The 18,682-nt window shown below is 36.0% G+C and overlaps 1 protein-coding gene across 1 annotated transcript in view; it reads left to right on the top strand.

Moving 5' to 3' along the window:
• ABI3BP (ABI family member 3 binding protein) overlaps nucleotides 1-18,682 on the top strand; it is a 166,213-nt gene that overhangs the window by 30,614 nt on the left and 116,917 nt on the right. The window contains 2 exon segments of the mRNA XM_055702821.1: nucleotides 6,201-6,269; nucleotides 9,675-9,807. Of these exon segments, the coding sequence (XP_055558796.1) occupies nucleotides 6,201-6,269; nucleotides 9,675-9,807 (202 nt within the window).

The following is an 18,682-nucleotide window of genomic DNA, read 5'->3' on the forward strand; positions in this document are numbered from 1 at the left end:
ATAAGTGATGGGTGAATTTTGCATATCTCTCACTCTCAAAAAAGAAAAAAAAATCATCCTAGTACCATTTTGAACATATTTTAAAAAGTGTTATTCAGGGATGTGTGCTAGAGCAGTGCTTAGCTAAAAGATCTTGCTGTGCAATTTCTTATATCTGGTCAGTGACCAGAAATGTGCAGATACATTAATCACATGGTTTTCAAGATGCCAAGTAATGTGAACGTTAAAATTCAGAAGTCACTTCCTAATAACTTACCAAAATACCTCAGATTCTTACTGCTCATGTTAGCTTAGCCTAGAGGACTGGAGGACCGTGAGGAGGTCAGCAGCTGCACCTTCAGCTGGACAACTCTACTGACGAGCGGCAGGTTCATTCACACCAGCCCCATTATCCCCTTTCCCTGTTGTTTGCTATGCTTGTTACAACACAACGCTTTTGATTTCTCCCTTTCTCCACCTTTGGCCTTTGCCCTTAAAAACATCCCATAGCAAAACCTTAAGAATCCCTAAATTCAGATTAGCAAATTGCAGCTTGAAGCTAAAAATTACTTTGATTTGATTTCTGAATCTGCTGGTCTATTAATTCTAATAATGCCCTGTAACACTTTATTTTAAAATTTATTCTAAGTTCTTTAGTCAGCTCATTCTTATTAAGCTGTGTTTCTGCATTGGCTGAGCCCTGAACTGAATCAAAATAGTGCGCTTAAACAGAAGCAGAATTTGCTAGCGTTTTGCAGTGCTTGTTAGTTGCCTGCTGACACTGATTGGTAGCCTAGCTCATGGCATATGGAAGTAAACGTTCTCTTACCTGTATTAGTTTGCTATGTCAGTGGGATGTAATTTTGTTACATTCTGGTTGTCTCCTGAAGTTGTTACGGTGGATTTTAGAAGGTGGTTTTTTTTTTCTTTTAATAATTTTATACAGAATCTTAGTCAAACAGTAGTGCGTTTTTTTCTAATGACACCAGATTGCTAGTTTACTAACATGCAACTTTGCAGTCTTTGAAATATTTCTTCTGTAGTTAAGTTGTAGACATACCTGTGTGTACATGTAGTGTGTGTGTGTCTTTTAGGCTGTCTGGATAAAAAAATACTGAATAATTGAAGTAGTTCAGAAAACTATTTTACCTAATTAGTGATGGTTCATTAAGCAATAGTAGCCTTGATGTGTACAAGCTAAAACAAGATGACTGAATGCTTCGGTCAAATATTTTTGAGAAGTAGGAGGGGAGGGTGTAAGAAACCATACTGAATGCATAATGATGCGTGTCTACTGTTTGTATCAAATGCTGTAGATATAAATGCCATTGCTTTACAAATACTTGTGTCTCAGGTGTGTAACTAGCCTTCCCTCCTGCTTCAAAATTCATTTGGTTCAGTGTACATGCCTGCAGGACGTGTTGTGCTTTGGTCCAAAGTGGCATTGCTTTATTCAGCTGTGGATTTTTAAACTTGAAAGAGCAATTTGGAAATCATATTGGCAGCTCTCAGTGGAATTGTCAAAACAACTGTGGTTGGGGAATTATAACACTGAGAATTAGGCATGGATTTGTTGACTAGCACTTTCCTGATATATTTTGGCATTTTCCTGTAGTACTTTGGGACTGACGAAATGAAGGTGGTCACTATTTGGACTTTATTTCTGATCTGCAGCTTCAAGGGGTTTATAAAGAAGTAGTTGTGTGTCAGCTGAAAGGAGCTCTTAGCCACCACATTTGTCATTCCAGCCTTAATAAAGGGAATTGGGCAGTTACAGGCTCAAACAAGTGGATTTATTATGTTAGTCTTATAGTAGCAGCCCTTCAAGAATGCGTTAAGCATCAAGGAACCACTGAGATTTTCATAGCAAATCTGCAAATGTATTTTAAACTGAATTTGTTAAAGTTTGCATTGTGCTGTATGGATCCTTCAGTTATGAGATGCTGGATCCTTACAAGATGAGAGATAGACAGATCTATTTTGCATCTGTATCGTATGTATCTCCATTATGTATTGATGTATGTTAAAATGCTTTCAGGGGACAGATGTTGGATTCATAGATCTGTGTCCAGATATTTGAACATCAACCTTAATTATATAATTATCATTTTCTTAATAAACATGGTTCATACAAAATAAGAAATATTCAGCTGTAAACAGAATTGTCTGTACTCTGTGGTTTGATTTGCTTTTACTTGACATCATTTTATTTTGGAAATGCACTTCTCTTTTTAAATATATTTGAGTGTAAATAGTTGATCTATCCTGTGAATCATGATGACAGAGTCAGAACACCATATTTTTATGGGTCTGACAGTCACCTTTCTGCTGCCTACCTCTTATTTCAGCAGTCAGATTATACCTTAAGCATTAATATTAATTAGCACAAGCTAAATTACAGTTTTATTTAGATTTGGATATTTCACAGCATTTTCTTTTTCTTCTCCTGTGTTACTAATCTCTCCCCAAGTTTCCTGCTTCTTATAGACGTGGATCTGTACAGTGGATTATGCATGTATAGGTATCGTAAAGGAACACCAAATGATCATAAGTAGTTTTTGCAACTTGATAGAGTTTAATACATGGGTGAGGCAATGTTTTAAGCCCCTGAAAATGAATTGAGTTGTAGTAGCATCAGATGATTTCCATGTTGTGAGTATGACACATGTATTTCTCAGCAAGAGGACTGAGTCAGTGTGAAAACTTAGCAGTCTTCTGAACTGAATGAGAGAAATGTTAAATTGCAGTAGAAGACTCCCATTTCTAAACCTGAATCAGAGGTCATTATGTGAGATTAAGTAAACTATCCGCCTTTCTTGGTTTCCATTTTATTGGATATTGAATGTATTTCTGTCCAGAATAGAAGCATTTCAAGGCCTGTGTTCTTCAGTCCATGCATAATGACTTGACACTGCGCATCAAACAGATGAATTTCAGTTAAACTACAGTTGCTGTATTCTTAACACCTATATAGCAGCATGGGTGGTTCTGCACAGGAATGGCAAATCTTATTTCTAAATTAAGATATGTTTTTAGTTAAGTTCAGAATAGAATTTTGGTGTTGTATCCCAGGTATTGAACGTAATTATAATTTCAAAGTCTGATTTTAGTTAAAATGGTCATAGTACTGTCTTCAATTCAGTGGTTCGCAACCAGACAAGTAGGACTTTTCAAACCTGCCTGTTCTATAGCAGAGCTCTCCCAGCATCTAGTCTTAGCCCCTTTTCCTAAATAACTTCCTTTTTTAGATGGTGTTAGATTTAGAAGAGCTGTGAGTTCTCTGGGAACTATTCCTTATTATATTCCTATTCTTTATTAAGTGTCCTATTCCTTATTAAGGCAACATTTACTAAATCCATGAAAAAGCATAATGAACAGCATCCAACACAAAAGATTCCTGCTGAGACCACTTCGTTACAGAACAAAAATACCTGTCAGAACTAACGATTCCTTATAGATACCAGGTTTTGTAGCTTTGACATGTGCAGGCAGACATTTAGAATCTTTGTTTATTAGCACATTTCATTTAACAGATAATCTATTTCTATACTGCTGTGTATGTAATTTCATACTTCAGCCAGAATTAATTTTTCCATTGGTGGAGCAGGGCAAAACTAGCTATTTCAAACAATTTGGATATCTTTTTTTCACAATCTTGGGGCATTTTGTTGATTAAAACATACATTTTTGCAGTTTTGAAGACTTGACTTTGTAGTTCATGAATTTTCAAGGTGATGCTTGAAACTAATTTTGTTGAAGGTAAGGTGGCTTAGTACTTTGTGAGAGTTAAAACAGTCTCAAGTGGGCATGAGTGCACAATAGAAAACTGGGATTACAGTACAGGGAAAACAAATTATTTTTTAGTGTCACATTTCTAGTTTTAGATCTCAATACGAATGTCCAGATGATTGCACAGATCCCCAAAGAACTGTGTGCCACCCTAAATATTGAAAACCATTTTTTGTAAATGAAGAGAGATTTACACTTTGGGATTGCTCTTTCTTTTTAACTTTCTTTTTTCCACACTGCTTTGAGCAGCTGTTTTCGATGCTCATCCTAGTTATGTTTATATTGGGTGCAGCTGAAACCCATTTAAAAACAATAATTAAACAATTAAAGTTAGCTTGGGTTTCCAGTGACTTAGATGCATAGAATCAGTGAAGTTGTTGAGAGTAGTTTTCCCCACATCAGTGCAGCTTTTGAAGTAGCACAGCAAACTTGTGATTTACTCAGTACTGGTTTTCCTTCCTCTCTCCTTACAGGAATCTGTATGCAAGAAAAAATTGAATAATTTCTCAGTGGTTTTGTTTAATTGGTAGGCTTCAAGGTATCTGTTACACTGAGATGCAGGACATTCAGTGTCTCATCCATAGATATAGATTAAGATAAATATATCTGAACTAGAGTAAGAATTTTACATAAAGTAATCCTTTTTAAAAGAAAATGCAGCTAAATTAGTTTTGATCACTGTATAGTGAACCAAACTCTGCCCACGGATATATATCTTCAGGAGCTCCTCTAACTTCTTTTCTAGTTTGCAGTTCAGTGAGACTAGAACTTGGTTTTAAATAATTAGGAGGAGCAGAAATCTCTGACATCTGGTGTCAAGAGTAAGGGAAAATCTTTCTAAAGATTAATTCCCCAAACTGAAATCACCATCTCAACATTGTTTTAATCAAAGCATTTATTATTTTAAGCCACAGGGTGAAGTTATCTGTCTCTGACTGCCAGAAACATGAATCTATCTGAACTTGTGGCCTCTTACCATGTGTGCTTGTGTCATCCAAACTTCATCAGATGTCTCTGAAATGTGTTAATAGTTTGTGTAAAACTTGGTGTCCTTAATTTCATTATTTCCTATGAAGACTAGTATTTCCAGCAATTTTCCAAGCTGGTTCCCAGCTGACACCCAGCTAGCGATGACTCTGCATTCTAACAAATGGCTGTGGTTCTTGTGTACTTTAAAAGAAACTTGAGCCATTCAGGTAAGATTGAGTTGAAAGATAAAAATTCTTGTGTTTGGAAGGTTGTTGGGTTTGTTTGTTTGTTTTTATAATGTAATATGATCTCTTCTGTTAGCTTTTTGAAATGAAGCAGTTGAACCTTTTATTGGAGGTGGCACAAAAAAGTTTGAACTGGAGTTAAGGTGGAGAGAGATTCTTTTCTGTGAAGATTTGAAAAATATATTGCAAAGGTTCATTTTTCCTGGGAGACAATGCATAGGGATTAAAATTTAAATAAGTGTAGATGTCAGGAAGTCTGGAAAGTACAATTTCTTTCTGAGATGAATTTATTTGAATAAGAATATCACTCAAAACGTTCCTTTGCTTCTGCGTGCAACATTATTTCTAGTGTAACAGTACCCAGAGATTGCAGTCAAAGTCACAGCCCTTGTGGGTTTTACACAAATACTAGTCTTTTGCTCTTAGATGTTAGCAATAACTTTATTTTCATAAAGAGTATTAAAAACTGTCAAAGCACTTGATAGTTAAATCTCATAATATGTCTCTGGCAAAAGCATGTAAACCTAATTGCAAAATAGGCCAGTAACCAATGTGGAGACACTTAAGCATGTCTGAAATTGTGGTGTTTCCTGCAAACAAGAAAGTCATGCAAATCTTGAATGATTTAGTATTAATCTATCGGGGTACATGCTCCTAGATGATCAATACATTTGGCTATTCTTTTCACAGTAGGTCAGCTCTTTATGGACAAACTGCTTACAGCAGGAAAACAAAGGTATATAGCCTGAAACAGAATACAGAAAATATTGTAGGAAAAGTTCCTCCAGCTCCTGTCAGAACAGTGTTATCTCTGGTTGTGTTTTTCAGGCTTTGCGCTCTTATTTCTTTACCTTTTTACTATTCTGTTTTGCAGTCACGTCTTCCTCTTCATCTGGGTTTTCGTTTCCTTTCACTTTCCAAGAAAAGTGTGCATTGAAATGCTACATGTATGTCCTGCCATGTTCACATATTTGTTGTCTCACAGTAAAAAAAAAATTGCCAAATACTTTGTGCATGGTGTATTATTTTTGCTAATTGCTCGAATATTTCTGAATGATTGGTGAATAAACCTTAAAGCAAACATGCTTAAAGATCACAAAGATTGGCTAAGGTGTCAGGCATTCACTGAATATTGGACATTTTCTTATTAATTATAGGTTAATCCTTTTCTCGAATGAATAGTATGTCTGTACTAACTACTGCTTTCTTCATCTACAGATGCTGAGCCACGGTATTTGGTTTCAGTAAGACCAGCACGCGTTTCAAATAACAAGAAATCTTGTTCAGGTATTTTATCGTTACTGCATCTCTTAAACTAGTTAAAGGAAGAAAGACTCTTTTACTGGTTTTGTCTGAAAAGGTATTTGTAACTGCAGGTGTCTGACCGGGGTGCACAGATTCCATACATGGGCAGGTGAAATGTAGGACAGTATTTCCTAGTCACAGGTGGTGTTCAAAACATGAAGTAGTACCTAAAGACTGGTCTCGTAAAAAGTTCTTAGAAATGAGAATTGAAATTTAGAATACTGATTTCTGATGTTTAAAAAGGTCACAAGTGCATGCAAAAAAAGTAAGTGTTTTGAAATACAATGATCTAGTGTATTGAAGTTACTTTTCCCAAACTATCTGTAAGGATTCCTTCATCCATGGACATGTTAATGCTCTTTCTTTCTCATTGGAAAATGGTAACTTGTGTGCGTATGTGTGTGCATGTGGATAGATCTGTACCTATACATATATCTGTAAATCACTACTACTAAGTTTGCTGTTGCGAGGAGTTAAGTAACAAGGGATGTTTCTAGCTTAAACTATACATAGCAGAGCAGAAATCTAAATTTGATTCTCATCTTTTCCAAAGACTTCCTATTATGACCTTAATCATATTGTTAATATTGTTAGATTTTAATTCCTTTAATATGGAGACAACTGTCAGGATCACTGGACTGTTGCACAGAATAAACTGATAATATATTTGTATATGTTTATAGTTTGAGACAAACTTTTTAGTAGGGCCTGTTGTGATAGGAGAAGGGGTAATTGTTTTAAACTAAAAGAGCATAGATTTAGACTGGATATAAGGAAGACATTTTTTACGATGAGGGTGGCAAAGCACTGGCACAGGTTTCCCAGAGAGCTGATAGACGCCCCATCCCTAGAAACATTCAAGGTCGGGCTGGACGGGGCTCTGAGCTACTTGCTGTAGTTGAAGATGGCCCTGCTCACTGTGGGGGGAGTTGGTTAAGATGGCCTTTAAAGGTCCCTTCTGACCCAAACTATTTTGTGATCTTTGTATAAGTTTTTGGGTTTTTTTTAATTCCTGGTAACTGCTTGGGATTAATTTCTTCTTGCTCTTGGCTAGATGTAAAACAGTATACCTGTTTTATACCCTGGAAGGATTTTGAAGAGTGATGTACCTTTCAGATGCAACATATATGTGTGTGTGTGTGTGTATAGATATATCTCAAGAAACACAAAACCAAAAAAAGCCCAATGTATGATTTGGGCTTTATCAGTATTTTTCTATATAAAGTCTACAGAAACTGATTGTGAAACAAGTCCAGCAGGCAGAGGTGTAAGAACAGCTGTTGGTTTAATGCTAGCTAGATATATGGCAAGTTGGTTTAGTAAGAACAGTTAAACTGGACAAATTGCCAAGAATCATGGTAGAGTTGAATTGCTACAATTTTAAATGTACTAATTTACATTTAGTTACTTAGTTACATTTCTAGAAGAGACACTGTAGTTCAAACTGGGATTAATACAGAGGAGTTGTATGGTTTATATTCATATAGGTCAATATAGATGATCACCAAGGTAATTCCTGGTTTTACAGCAGATAAATCATTACAGTCTGTAACTGGGAACTATTGGCATAATGAGTCATAATCAAAACAATACATAGGTTCTCCCAAAACCCAGGATGATTTCAAGTTATGTGAGAACTTGTTTTTTCTTTTCCTTAAAACTTGACGTATTTTCCATGTTTCATCAAAAAGTGATCAACAAAGGGATTTTGCTCTAGATAGCAGATTTGCCAGTTAGTTTGGGGAATGACCAACTGGATGAAGTTTTTCTTTAAAAGTTGGGAAAGAGTATAGGAACTGGGCCAGAAAACTAGAAAATTGTTTGGACATTTGCCCTTGTGGAAGTGTGGTATGTTCCACAGTATTTCAAAGCATGTGATACTTCCTCTTAAGGATAGACAGTGGTTTTGTTTGTTTGGGGGGGTGTGTGTGTGTGTGTCACCATATTCATCATCAATACAAAGTAAAAACCTACATGGTTAACATTCCTAAATGCACACACATGCATTGGTTGAAAGTACAAATCACACTTTCACTGGGGCTTGTTAATAAAGAGGTATTAGGGTTCAAAAGGCATGAAATGAAAGTCAGATCTGTTTCGCAACAGTGAAAAATATAACATGTAGATCAGCTGCTTATAAACTTTTAGGGAATTTGTGGTCACCTGTATGTTTTGAGGAGGTACAGATCCTTTAGATTTTTGAAGTATGTAATGTGATGTTAAAAAATAGATGAACCTCCTTTAAATAATCATATTTCAAACACCAAAGGTTCTCCTTGGGCTTAAGCAGTCCACAAAATACGGGTTCAAAATAATTGCTCTAGATCATGACTTCATTTCCAACTATTACCTTTTAAACTTTCTGTAAAGAAAGTTCTTTCTTCACAAGGAAGTTGTGCTACTTCATTCAGAGCAAAGCTAAAGTTACATATCATGCAAAAGCTGAATGTTTTCAATGTAGTAGGTGAGACAGACACTGACCTAGATCTGCCTACAGTTAAAAGCAAAAGAATTTGTATGGGTTTTATTTTACTCTTGACCAAGAATGCTGTAGAAAGTATGAATTATCTACAGAAATAATTGCAGTCTTACTAAGAATCCTGCCAAGAAGTTACTATTTCTGTCACATGCAAAGAGAGACTTCCTAATGTTCTGAACTCTGTAACACCTTCTGTGATGCAGCCCAAGACAGCCAGAGCTGTGAAGTTAAGCTGCATATAGCATATTCTTAAACTAAGCATAGCAAACCCACCCACCATTCCTTTTCAAAAACTAGGCTTAACTGGAACATTGGCTGAAAAAAGAGGAATAGTGGAAAAACTGTAGCAAGACAAAATTGAAACAAAGTTTAGTAAACAAATCTCCCTCCAACCAGCCAAATAATAGCAAGTATCCCTTTAGGTTACCCTGGATCTGCAAGACTGGAAATGAAATCTTCCGGTTTCTTCCTAGGTTGAAACATATGCCATGCAAGTCCAGAAGGGACCTAAAAAATAGTCTTTTTTGATGACTGTGTGTCTGATACTTGCTTTCTAAAACAGTCTTCTAATCTGTGCTTCTGCTGCATCCTCCCTCCTTTATGCCAGCTTTGTTCTGCACTTCTTCCCTGTGTTCAGTGGCTTCAGAGAAGCAATCTCTTCCTCGCAGATGTTTCGCTTGCCCCAACAAGAAGCCAACAAACAGATCACAGGCACTGTCTCTGTCCCCTTTTGTAAATCATACATTAGAAATAGTGACTGTGGAATGAGAACCATTCTACTTTTTCCTTCAAGTTTAGAAGAGATGTGGGTCTTCATTTACTTTATTATCCAACTGCAGATACTTTCCCTTACATAATGCAGGAGAGAGAAACTAATTTCTAATTGCAATTATATGTTTCTTATGTAGGTCGGACCAAGACTCAAAAGCCTCTGCAGCTGGTAGTGGGCACTCTCACACCAACTTCTGTGTTCCTTTCTTGGGGCATCCTAGTCAACCCTCAACATGACTGGACCTCAACAAGTAACTGTGCTAGCGACAGGTAATGTAACGGGAAAGCATTTTTTATGATGATAATGCTTTAATTCAGTGTAGTTATTTGGTGTGGCTGAAATAAGTTTGACAGTGGAAACTAAAAAGTTGGAAGCAATAGTTCTGAGTGTGAAGTAGGTTTTCTCATTTACCTTAATTAGCGCTTTGCAAGTCTTTACTTGTCTTGAGTGCAAATTTAGACAGACATCTACCTGCTGAAGTACAAATCTTGCTATTTCACACTAGATCTTTTATTCTTCTTAAACTAACAGCCTTGGCTCTACTTTCATTTGTATCTGAATCACCTGAAAGAAACTTTGTTAAGTCGTCGGAAATATATAGGTTTAAACATGGCCAAAGAGAAGTGAAGTCTTGCTCCGCTGTGGTAGCGGAATGGTCCTCGTTTTAGTGTGATTTGATCTTTGTTTCTTGTGTTTGGTCTTATCACTACACTGCTTTCCTGATATTGATACAGTACATCTTTCATTAATTTTTTGTTTTAAGTAAAAGAAGATCTTTTCTACTATAACATTTTTGTTTTGCTGTAATTATTTAATGAGTGGTACAGTAGGTGGGGAGCTCCAGAAGGCTCACCAAGTAGCAGTTTCAAGAGCAGTCGTAGTGCTGGTAGCTTCTCAGTTAAGTGCACCATTACATTTTAGGCAGCTCTTGGAAGATGAGTAGAATTAATCTGCTGTGATTATTCAAGTTGTTAATACAGATGTTTTCCCTGCTCTGTCATTTCAGTGTTCTCTTTGTATTTTTCCTTTTATGACAGAAGAATATTTTTTTGTCTTCATGTACATCATGGTGCTCCATTCAACTCAGCAGTGTTTTGTAAAACCAAGAAGGAACTTTGTGCACCCATGTTTGGGATGCCTCTACATCTGGTTTCCAACTATTTTTTTTCTTTTTTTTTTAATGCGTCTTTGCATTATTGAGAACACTTTTTTCCCCTTATCTGTCAAATTTTTGACTAAATTGTAGCTGTCTAATTTAGACTTGAAGCTCCTTACTTTGATGTTAATATTAAAACTCCATTGATGCTATTAAACTGGATGTCAAACACAGATTATATTAAAAAAAAAAGCCATCCCATGTAGCCAATATGATCTTTTTCTTACATCTCAAAAGTTTTGAACTAACCCTTTTTCAATCATCAAAAATTTCTCATAAACAAATTTGGATCTTCATCACCAACCAGAATTTAAAATACTATTGAAAAACAACATCAATGTTTATTAGGAAATTGTTATGGAGTATTAGGAAATGTCCAAGCATGTAATTTAATTGAATTTTTTTCAGTAGAAATAAAAGTTAGTTTAGGGTTTAATTTTTCTCTCTCAATAAAGAAAGAAGCAAATAGTTTCATACAGTTAGAAACTGAAGAAACAAGCTGATCATGGAGGAGCCTGTAAGGTGTTCTCCTCACATAATAATTTTAGCACTGGTTGTACCATGGAACTTACCTTCCCTATGTGCTGTGTCAGCAGCAGTGTTACAGCACCAATGGTGCAGTGGGAAGGAAGAACACTTCAGAAGAAGCCTGTATGTTGTGTTAATCTACCTGGAGATTCAAGGCATATAGTATCCACCACAATGCCTTCATCATCTTCAGGTTTTCTTCTCAGTAACTGAATATTCTTGTTGGACATTCATTGACTTAAAGTTTGAACAAACTCTTAAACATAGTATGTAATGTTTCTACTTAGTGCAGTGCTACTGGTGTCTTTCTAGGTTTAGAATATATTGTCTATGTTTGCTATTCTAGTATGAGAGATTTGTTTTACCATATCTTTGTGTCAACTAATGGTATGCATCTCCCCAAAATCTTGTTCCTTAGTTAAGTGTTGTTTAGTCAGTTAGCTGATTCCTCTCAGATGTTTACTTCTAATGTGACTCCATTTTAGTGAAATGTCAGGCTGTACTAAAGTACCATCCATGTATTTCCCTTTTGCTCCCATAAGAGGACTTGCCTACAAGAATTGAATTGGTCATTTGTTTGAGTATCTCCCTATACTTCAACTCTAAAGACACATTGACACTTATGAGTAGCTAGTTTAAAACCACTTAAATTAAAAACAACCATATCAAAGTATGGGTATATACCCATAAGCAGATTTCTGTTTTGCAATCAAGCATAGGAGTGAAGGGGAAAAAAAATATCACTTAAGTGCTGCTTTTTATTTTGTTTACCTTTACTGGACCAAAATGCTTGTGATTTGTCTAAATGATGAGAACAGTTTTCCACATGACCATAGTGTGTATTTATGTAATTCCAAGCAGAGATTGGATTCAAATAAATTTTAATCAGTGTATAGAAGAAAAATTATTAATTTGTGTTTATGATTAAGTAATTGATAATGTATGAAGAGAAAATATTAGCCTGTTAGCAAGTTAGGACTGTGCTAAAAGTACAAGACTTAAAATCAGATAACAGATTCATCAACTTTTCTGTGTATTGCAGGGGTAATCTACTTCCCTTACTTGATCCTTTTTCATCTGGCACATTCTCCTTACTTTGACATGTTGAAATGCACTGTTAATCATCCTCAAGATTGTTGTGTAGTGACTAACCTCTAGTCTTTGACCTTGGCAGTATTGTGGCAATTATGACCTTTTCACTCAGTTCTGCCGGTTAATATTCCACTAAGTTTTAGATATGTAACTCTGTATGACCTGAAATGGAGTCACTGTTCTCAGCCTCAGATTTTGCCATTCCCAAATGGATGTTGGACTTTGTACAAATGTTGCATAATACAAGTTAGTTGAATATGTTACTGCCTAAGAAGATGGAAACCATTGGAACAGCGTGGATCTGTTGGCCAATATTTTCTCTAGTGCAAGTCTGACCTCCGTGGGATAGTCCTTAGAGGAGCTGGTTTTGTGAGCAAATGAGTTTTGAGTAAGAGGTTCCTGTTCTCAAAAAGCATTGGTATATTTTATTGCTTCAGTGAAGTTCTTGCTTGCTTGTTGAGGGCACATACTGTTTTTCTGTACTTACAAAGTGATTTTTAAGAAACTCCAATGAAGAAAAACTTCCCATGCCATTTTTTGACAAACCATTCTTTGATTTCTTGCCTCTCTTGAGATTAAGAGCATAAGCCAATAGAGTGCTACCTATTTCCTGCAAGATAACCCCAAACCCTAATTCCATGTGGAAGCAAGGGTAATCACTGCCATTTCTGTGGATGAAAGTTCTTTGCAAGGGCAAATTTTAAAGCATCTTTGAAGTGTCTATCATCTCTGGTCAGAGCCTTAGCACTAGAATGCAAAACAAAACAAAGCAAAAAGACCCAAACCAAAAAACCTCAAGCGACTGGTTTTATGTAACTGATGAAAACTACTTAACACCAGAAGGGTTCCACCAACAATGTCGAGTTCACTTTCTCAGCATTTTGTTTTCTGACACTAGTTTGAGGTAGTTGATGAGGGAGGATGGCAGAGTCGTGATAACCTGCTGCACAGTCATGTTCAGTTCCTCTTTTTATGTTTACACGAGAGTAGAGACCTGTTTCCTCTCTGCCCTCTCTGCCTTTCAGTGTTCAACCAAACAATAGTGGGCAGAGCTGTCCTAACAAACTTACTGGGCCAATGTTTACTGTCTGGTTAGGTCTGAAAAAGAGTATAGACTATTGTATTGAGTATTGAAAAAGAGAGTATAGACATTTTTTTTTGGCCTTTGGTTAGAACGACTCCACAGAACCCAGAATGGAGCAGGGAGTTGAAAAAGGCAGAGTTTGACCTTCAGTTCTTTAGGAAGGGCATTTGGGGGAAGAAACAGAAAATGTTGCAAGGCAGAAACTGGGTTTGTAGATGGAGTACTATATTTTACTTTATCGAGTGGATTGTATAGAAAAACCCCCACACTTTCAGATACATGTAAAACAGAAACTTAAAACCTGAAGGTATGAGTATTTTAATGAAAAATATCTAAGTTAAGAACTTCAAGAAATTCACATTTATACTGTTTAATCTTTTCTGCCCATAATTTAGATGTCCTCATGTCATATTTGAAAGTAGTACAGATTTTACTTAATTTGTATCTCATGCTCTAAAAAACAAAAAAAGAAAAAAAAAAAAAGGAAAAGAATCCAAACTTACTCTTTATGCTGTACAGCACATAGAAATAGGGATTTTAAAATCCCAAATTCAGAAAGATATGTACATGTGTAGATGCAATGTAGTTACTTTTGTGCCGATCTACAAATATGTGTCACAATGCAGCTGCCAACTTAATCATACTTTGTGTTGCAAATGTCATAGAAAATGGCGTTTAAACTTAACAGAATTCCTTAAGGAAAACATACTGCAGCAAATAAACTTTTTGAGATTCAGATGCTTTTGACTTCTGTGGAAGTAATGTATGCTAAAAGCTTCTTTAAACATGGAAAGGTTTATTGGTGGTCAGCCTCTCATTCTTTGCAACCTCTAATGCTTCAATTAATTTCAGTAGTTCTACTAAATATGAGTGAAAAAAGTGAATGTTAGTGATCATGTAAAAGTTAAAACTAATTAGAAAGCACTTTGCAAACTTAACTAGTAGCCATCAGCAATGTAATTCTTCCCATCCTTTTATATACATCGGTGTATCTTACTTTAAAGTAAACTTGGCAATAAAAAAGAAACGATATAATCAACTTCATGTGCTGATTTGTGAAACTCAGTATCTGGAAAATCATAGTTCAAACCATTTATTTTATTACTTTCTAACACTAAATGGATGCTATGCTTTTAATGAAGTCAACTATAAACAAATAAATATATGTGTACGTTAACAGTCTTTTTTTAAAGGTCTGATTTCGTTCCTATGCACCAAAGTGTAGTTTTATAATCTTTTATCTATGGAAACACAAAATCACAGACCGGGAATGTCCTTATATCTCCAAGGCTTAATTGTTTAGTGTTATGTGTGACCAAAATAGTAATGATTAAATTTTTTGGCACTTTGGTTTGGATCTGGTTCCAAATAAACCCATGATATTTGTACAAACCGACTTAGTCTGGAAATCTCCTAAAACCATCTGCTGTATAAGATTACTAGTTTCTAATTGTTTGTGCACAAATATTTGACTGTACGAGCATTTTCTGGGAATCTGGCTAAAAAGAGATTTGGTTAACAATTGGAAAAATAGCACTGGAATTCTTAGCAAGACAGTGTCATTCATACTGATATATAAAAACTTTACATTTTGCCTATCCATCCTAGAATTTTGCTTCTCTGGGCAACCAGCAAGATTTCCTTAATTTCAAAACCAAAACCCCTGTGGGTGGCTTCTTTAAAACAGTGATCATAACTTGATTTCTTGCATAATAAAAGGGTTAGCTCTAAGCTGAGGAAGAAACGGTTTCGCTGCCTTGCATTGTAGAGTTTAAAAAGCCAGCCCTATGTAAACCAAACGTAAAAAGGATAGAAACATCTTTTTGCATCGGGCTCATAATCTTTTACCTAGATTTTGCAGGTATCATAATCACCATAGTGGTTGCCCTATGGATTAATATTGTACTCTGGTGGCTTCCTTTAAATTATTAGATTGGTTTTGCTTCTTTTATTTCTGCCATTATTTCATGTCTGGTGTGCATCATAGGTGGAGGCAAGTGAAATCAGAATATTGTGAAAGAATACTTAAAGCTTGTTAATGTAGAGAGAGCTTCAAGAATGCAAACTTTAAATATGGCACTTTATTTCTTTACTGTGGTCAGATTTTTGGGTTTTTTTTGGTGGGGCTTTATTGCAGCAATTAACTCTGTGTGGAACAGTACCCCTCACCTGCTCATGACATGTTCTGTTTAAATTGTTGGTATTTATTATGCTTTCAGTTGTCTAGTAAAAAGGGAGGAGGTAAAATTTCTCTACAGTCCCATGGCGGTTTGCTTGGAGGTGTCTTCTAATGAGTGAAACATTGCCTGTTAGTGAGACAGGGAAAGATTAGTTTTTATGGAGCTTAACAAAAGGGCTCTAATGTTTTATAGTGCACTAGCTGGAAAAGAAGCAAAGTGAACCCTGAAATCTTTTGATTAGTATTGGCTGTAAATAGGAATGCAAGTGCTATTCAATAAACATTGTTCTGGTAAATTGTACCCTTTTCAAGTCTCTCACCAAAACAAACAAGAATCAAAAATAAAAGCAGTGAAATACTGCCAGGTCTTTGTACATGCTGAGAATCTAGATGAAAATAAATTCTCACCCAGTGTAACTGGGTGTGCCACCTGCTTGCTGAAAGGCCAAACAAGCATTCACAGCTGTGAGTAGCATTCCTGGGACTGTTCCAATTACACTTCACTGGAATAGTGTATTACTTTCATATCAGAGCCCTTCAGTACTCAATGAGTTTTTCATATTCTTACCTCACAGAGATAATGGGAAGCGTTCTATCTAAGAAATAGCGCAACGTAACTTTCCCCCCCGTGTGACTGTGGCTGTACTCCATTTCAGCCTGCCTGCTATCATTTTTTGCAGGAATCTATGGAGAAGTTTTCTCTGAATGTTTGCAGTCGGAGAAGAAGTTCTGCAGCTTCTGATACACATAGCCCTAGGGCAGCTGTGCAAAGTTTGTGCATCGATGTCACTGCCACAAGGGGATTGATACACAAGTTGTAACTAGATTTTATGGCTTTCTCGTGTCTTCAATTATATCTGTGGATGGCTTGGTATTGTTTTTTTTTTTTCTGAAAGGAAGGTTTGAAAAGGAGAAATAACAACAAAATTTAATCAATAAAATGTTCTCAGCCAGGCACTGAAGTTACACCTTATTTGGCAGCTCATTGGTCTGGTTTTAACAGTGAATTGTTCTTTGATGACAAAACTTGCAATTTCTGAATTCATACTCTATAAACAAAAGATTGCATTTCCCCAAAACTGCATGTTTTTTACAATTTGGATAATTTTTATACTGAAATGATTGTGACTTGCAAATTGTTAAATGGAACTTCATGTTGGTTGCTTTTTATTGAAATGGCTGAGGAAGTTCTGTCATAGCAGTCATGTTTTTACTACTCGCTGTGGCAAGTTTCCACTGAAATAATTACACCCTTGGTGAAGTTTTTACAGGCTTTGGAAATCTTGGACTTGAGAGCACATATCTTCTATGCTGCATGTTTCTAATGGCATAGTTTGGCCTAACTATGACAATCTTGTCAGATTTTTTTAATAGCCTTGAATTTTAGTGAAAGATGTTTTTTGACATACAAGTGTGATCTGTATTTTAAGTCACATTAGGGAGAAGGAATTTGCAGGTGTGGAGACAGTATTCAAAACCAGAACATTTTCTCTAGTAGAAGCAAGTGGGAGCAGCCATGTAAAAGCCTATTAATCATGAATAAGTTTTTGGTGGGTTATTTTTCCTCCTAATTTCTGATGCAGCTATTCATTTAGACTGTTCAGTAATTAAAATGAATCATTATACTGTTTTCTTTCCATCACATATGATCACTTAATTTCTACCCCATTCAACTAAAGCAGACAGGAAAACGTAAGGATGAAGATTGTCCCAGGTAACATGCAACAGGACAAAAGGAAACTGCCTCAAGTTGCGCCAAGGGAGGTTTACATCAGATATTAGGAAAAGTTTCTTCACTGAAAGGGTGGTCATTGGAACAGGCTGCCCAGGGAGGTGGTGGAGCCACCATCCCTGGAGGTGTTTTAAACACCACATAGTTGCGATGCTTAGGGACATGGTTTAGGGATGGACTTGGCAGTGCTGGGTTAATGGTTGGACTTGATGATCTCAAAGGTGTTTTCCAACCTAAATGATTCTATGAAAACAAATTAAATTTCCTCTTTTAGGCAAGCTGGGAAGAAGGTGACTACTTCTACTTGTGATTCACATTTTGATCGTAGATCTATATCTATTCAAAATCCTGTACCAAGAGACTTTATGGGGTCCAGCAAGATGAATTTGTGTTGCAGATGGGATTTGTTTATTACTGTCACATCCTTTGCAAGACAGTGACAGTTCAAGTAAGCTGTTCTTGACTGTCAACATCTGTGTGACTATGGATGAAAGGATTCAGAGCATAAAGGAGGAGAAATTTTACTCTTTTTAATGTTGCCAATAATTTCTTGTTTAAAACGTCATTCCAACTTATAGTTAATTCTGTTGCTTGACATAGGGAATTGGACCAGGAACTGATAAGAAGAGAGAGGATATTCACGACTTATCCTATGTCTTTCCAAGGTTTGGGTTAGACTATGGCTTGTTCTGAATGTGAAGCAGTACAGCTAATACGATATGTGAGCCAATATAAATACTAATTTTGTAAGCTGGTGGAATACCTGAATGAGCTGAACTGAAGCAACTAGAACAGGAGAACTTATATTTTTGGTGCCAAAAAGACAAATTAGACAGTTATGAAATAAAATATGTAAAGAAAGTGAGTCTGTGTGTGTGAAAATATTTTCCATGATTGGCACTTACCTTGTCTTAGGTTGTGTTGTAACAATGAAGGAAGAATTTCCCTGTACTCACCAGTCATCTTTCACATATACTCTACTCTGGAAGTGCTCTTCTGTAACTTTGGCAAAAGCAACTTTATGCAGTGGCAGTATTATATTTAGTCCATTAAGTAATTTTAATTTGGACTTTGGACACCTTTTCAGTTGGTTAAAGAACTCTTCTTTTTGGTTTGTTTTCTTCAGGTCCTTTCCTTTCTTTCCATATATTTTCCTATATAATATCTGGCTTCAATCTTACAACCCAAATTTCTTATTCTTTTTGCTTCTGAAAGATTCTTGGGCATGTACTTGGAGGTTTAGAGTTGTGTTTGTTTTATGGCCCTAAATTGCTCTTTAAGTGTGGAAAAATACAATTGAATGGGATTGACTCATCCTTTTTCAGCTGATGTAAATGGAGATGGATATGCTTTATTTACATTATGTTAACAAT

This window comes from Falco cherrug, chromosome 2 (genome assembly GCF_023634085.1).
Source record: "Falco cherrug isolate bFalChe1 chromosome 2, bFalChe1.pri, whole genome shotgun sequence".
Classification (NCBI taxonomy): Eukaryota; Metazoa; Chordata; class Aves; order Falconiformes; family Falconidae; genus Falco; species Falco cherrug.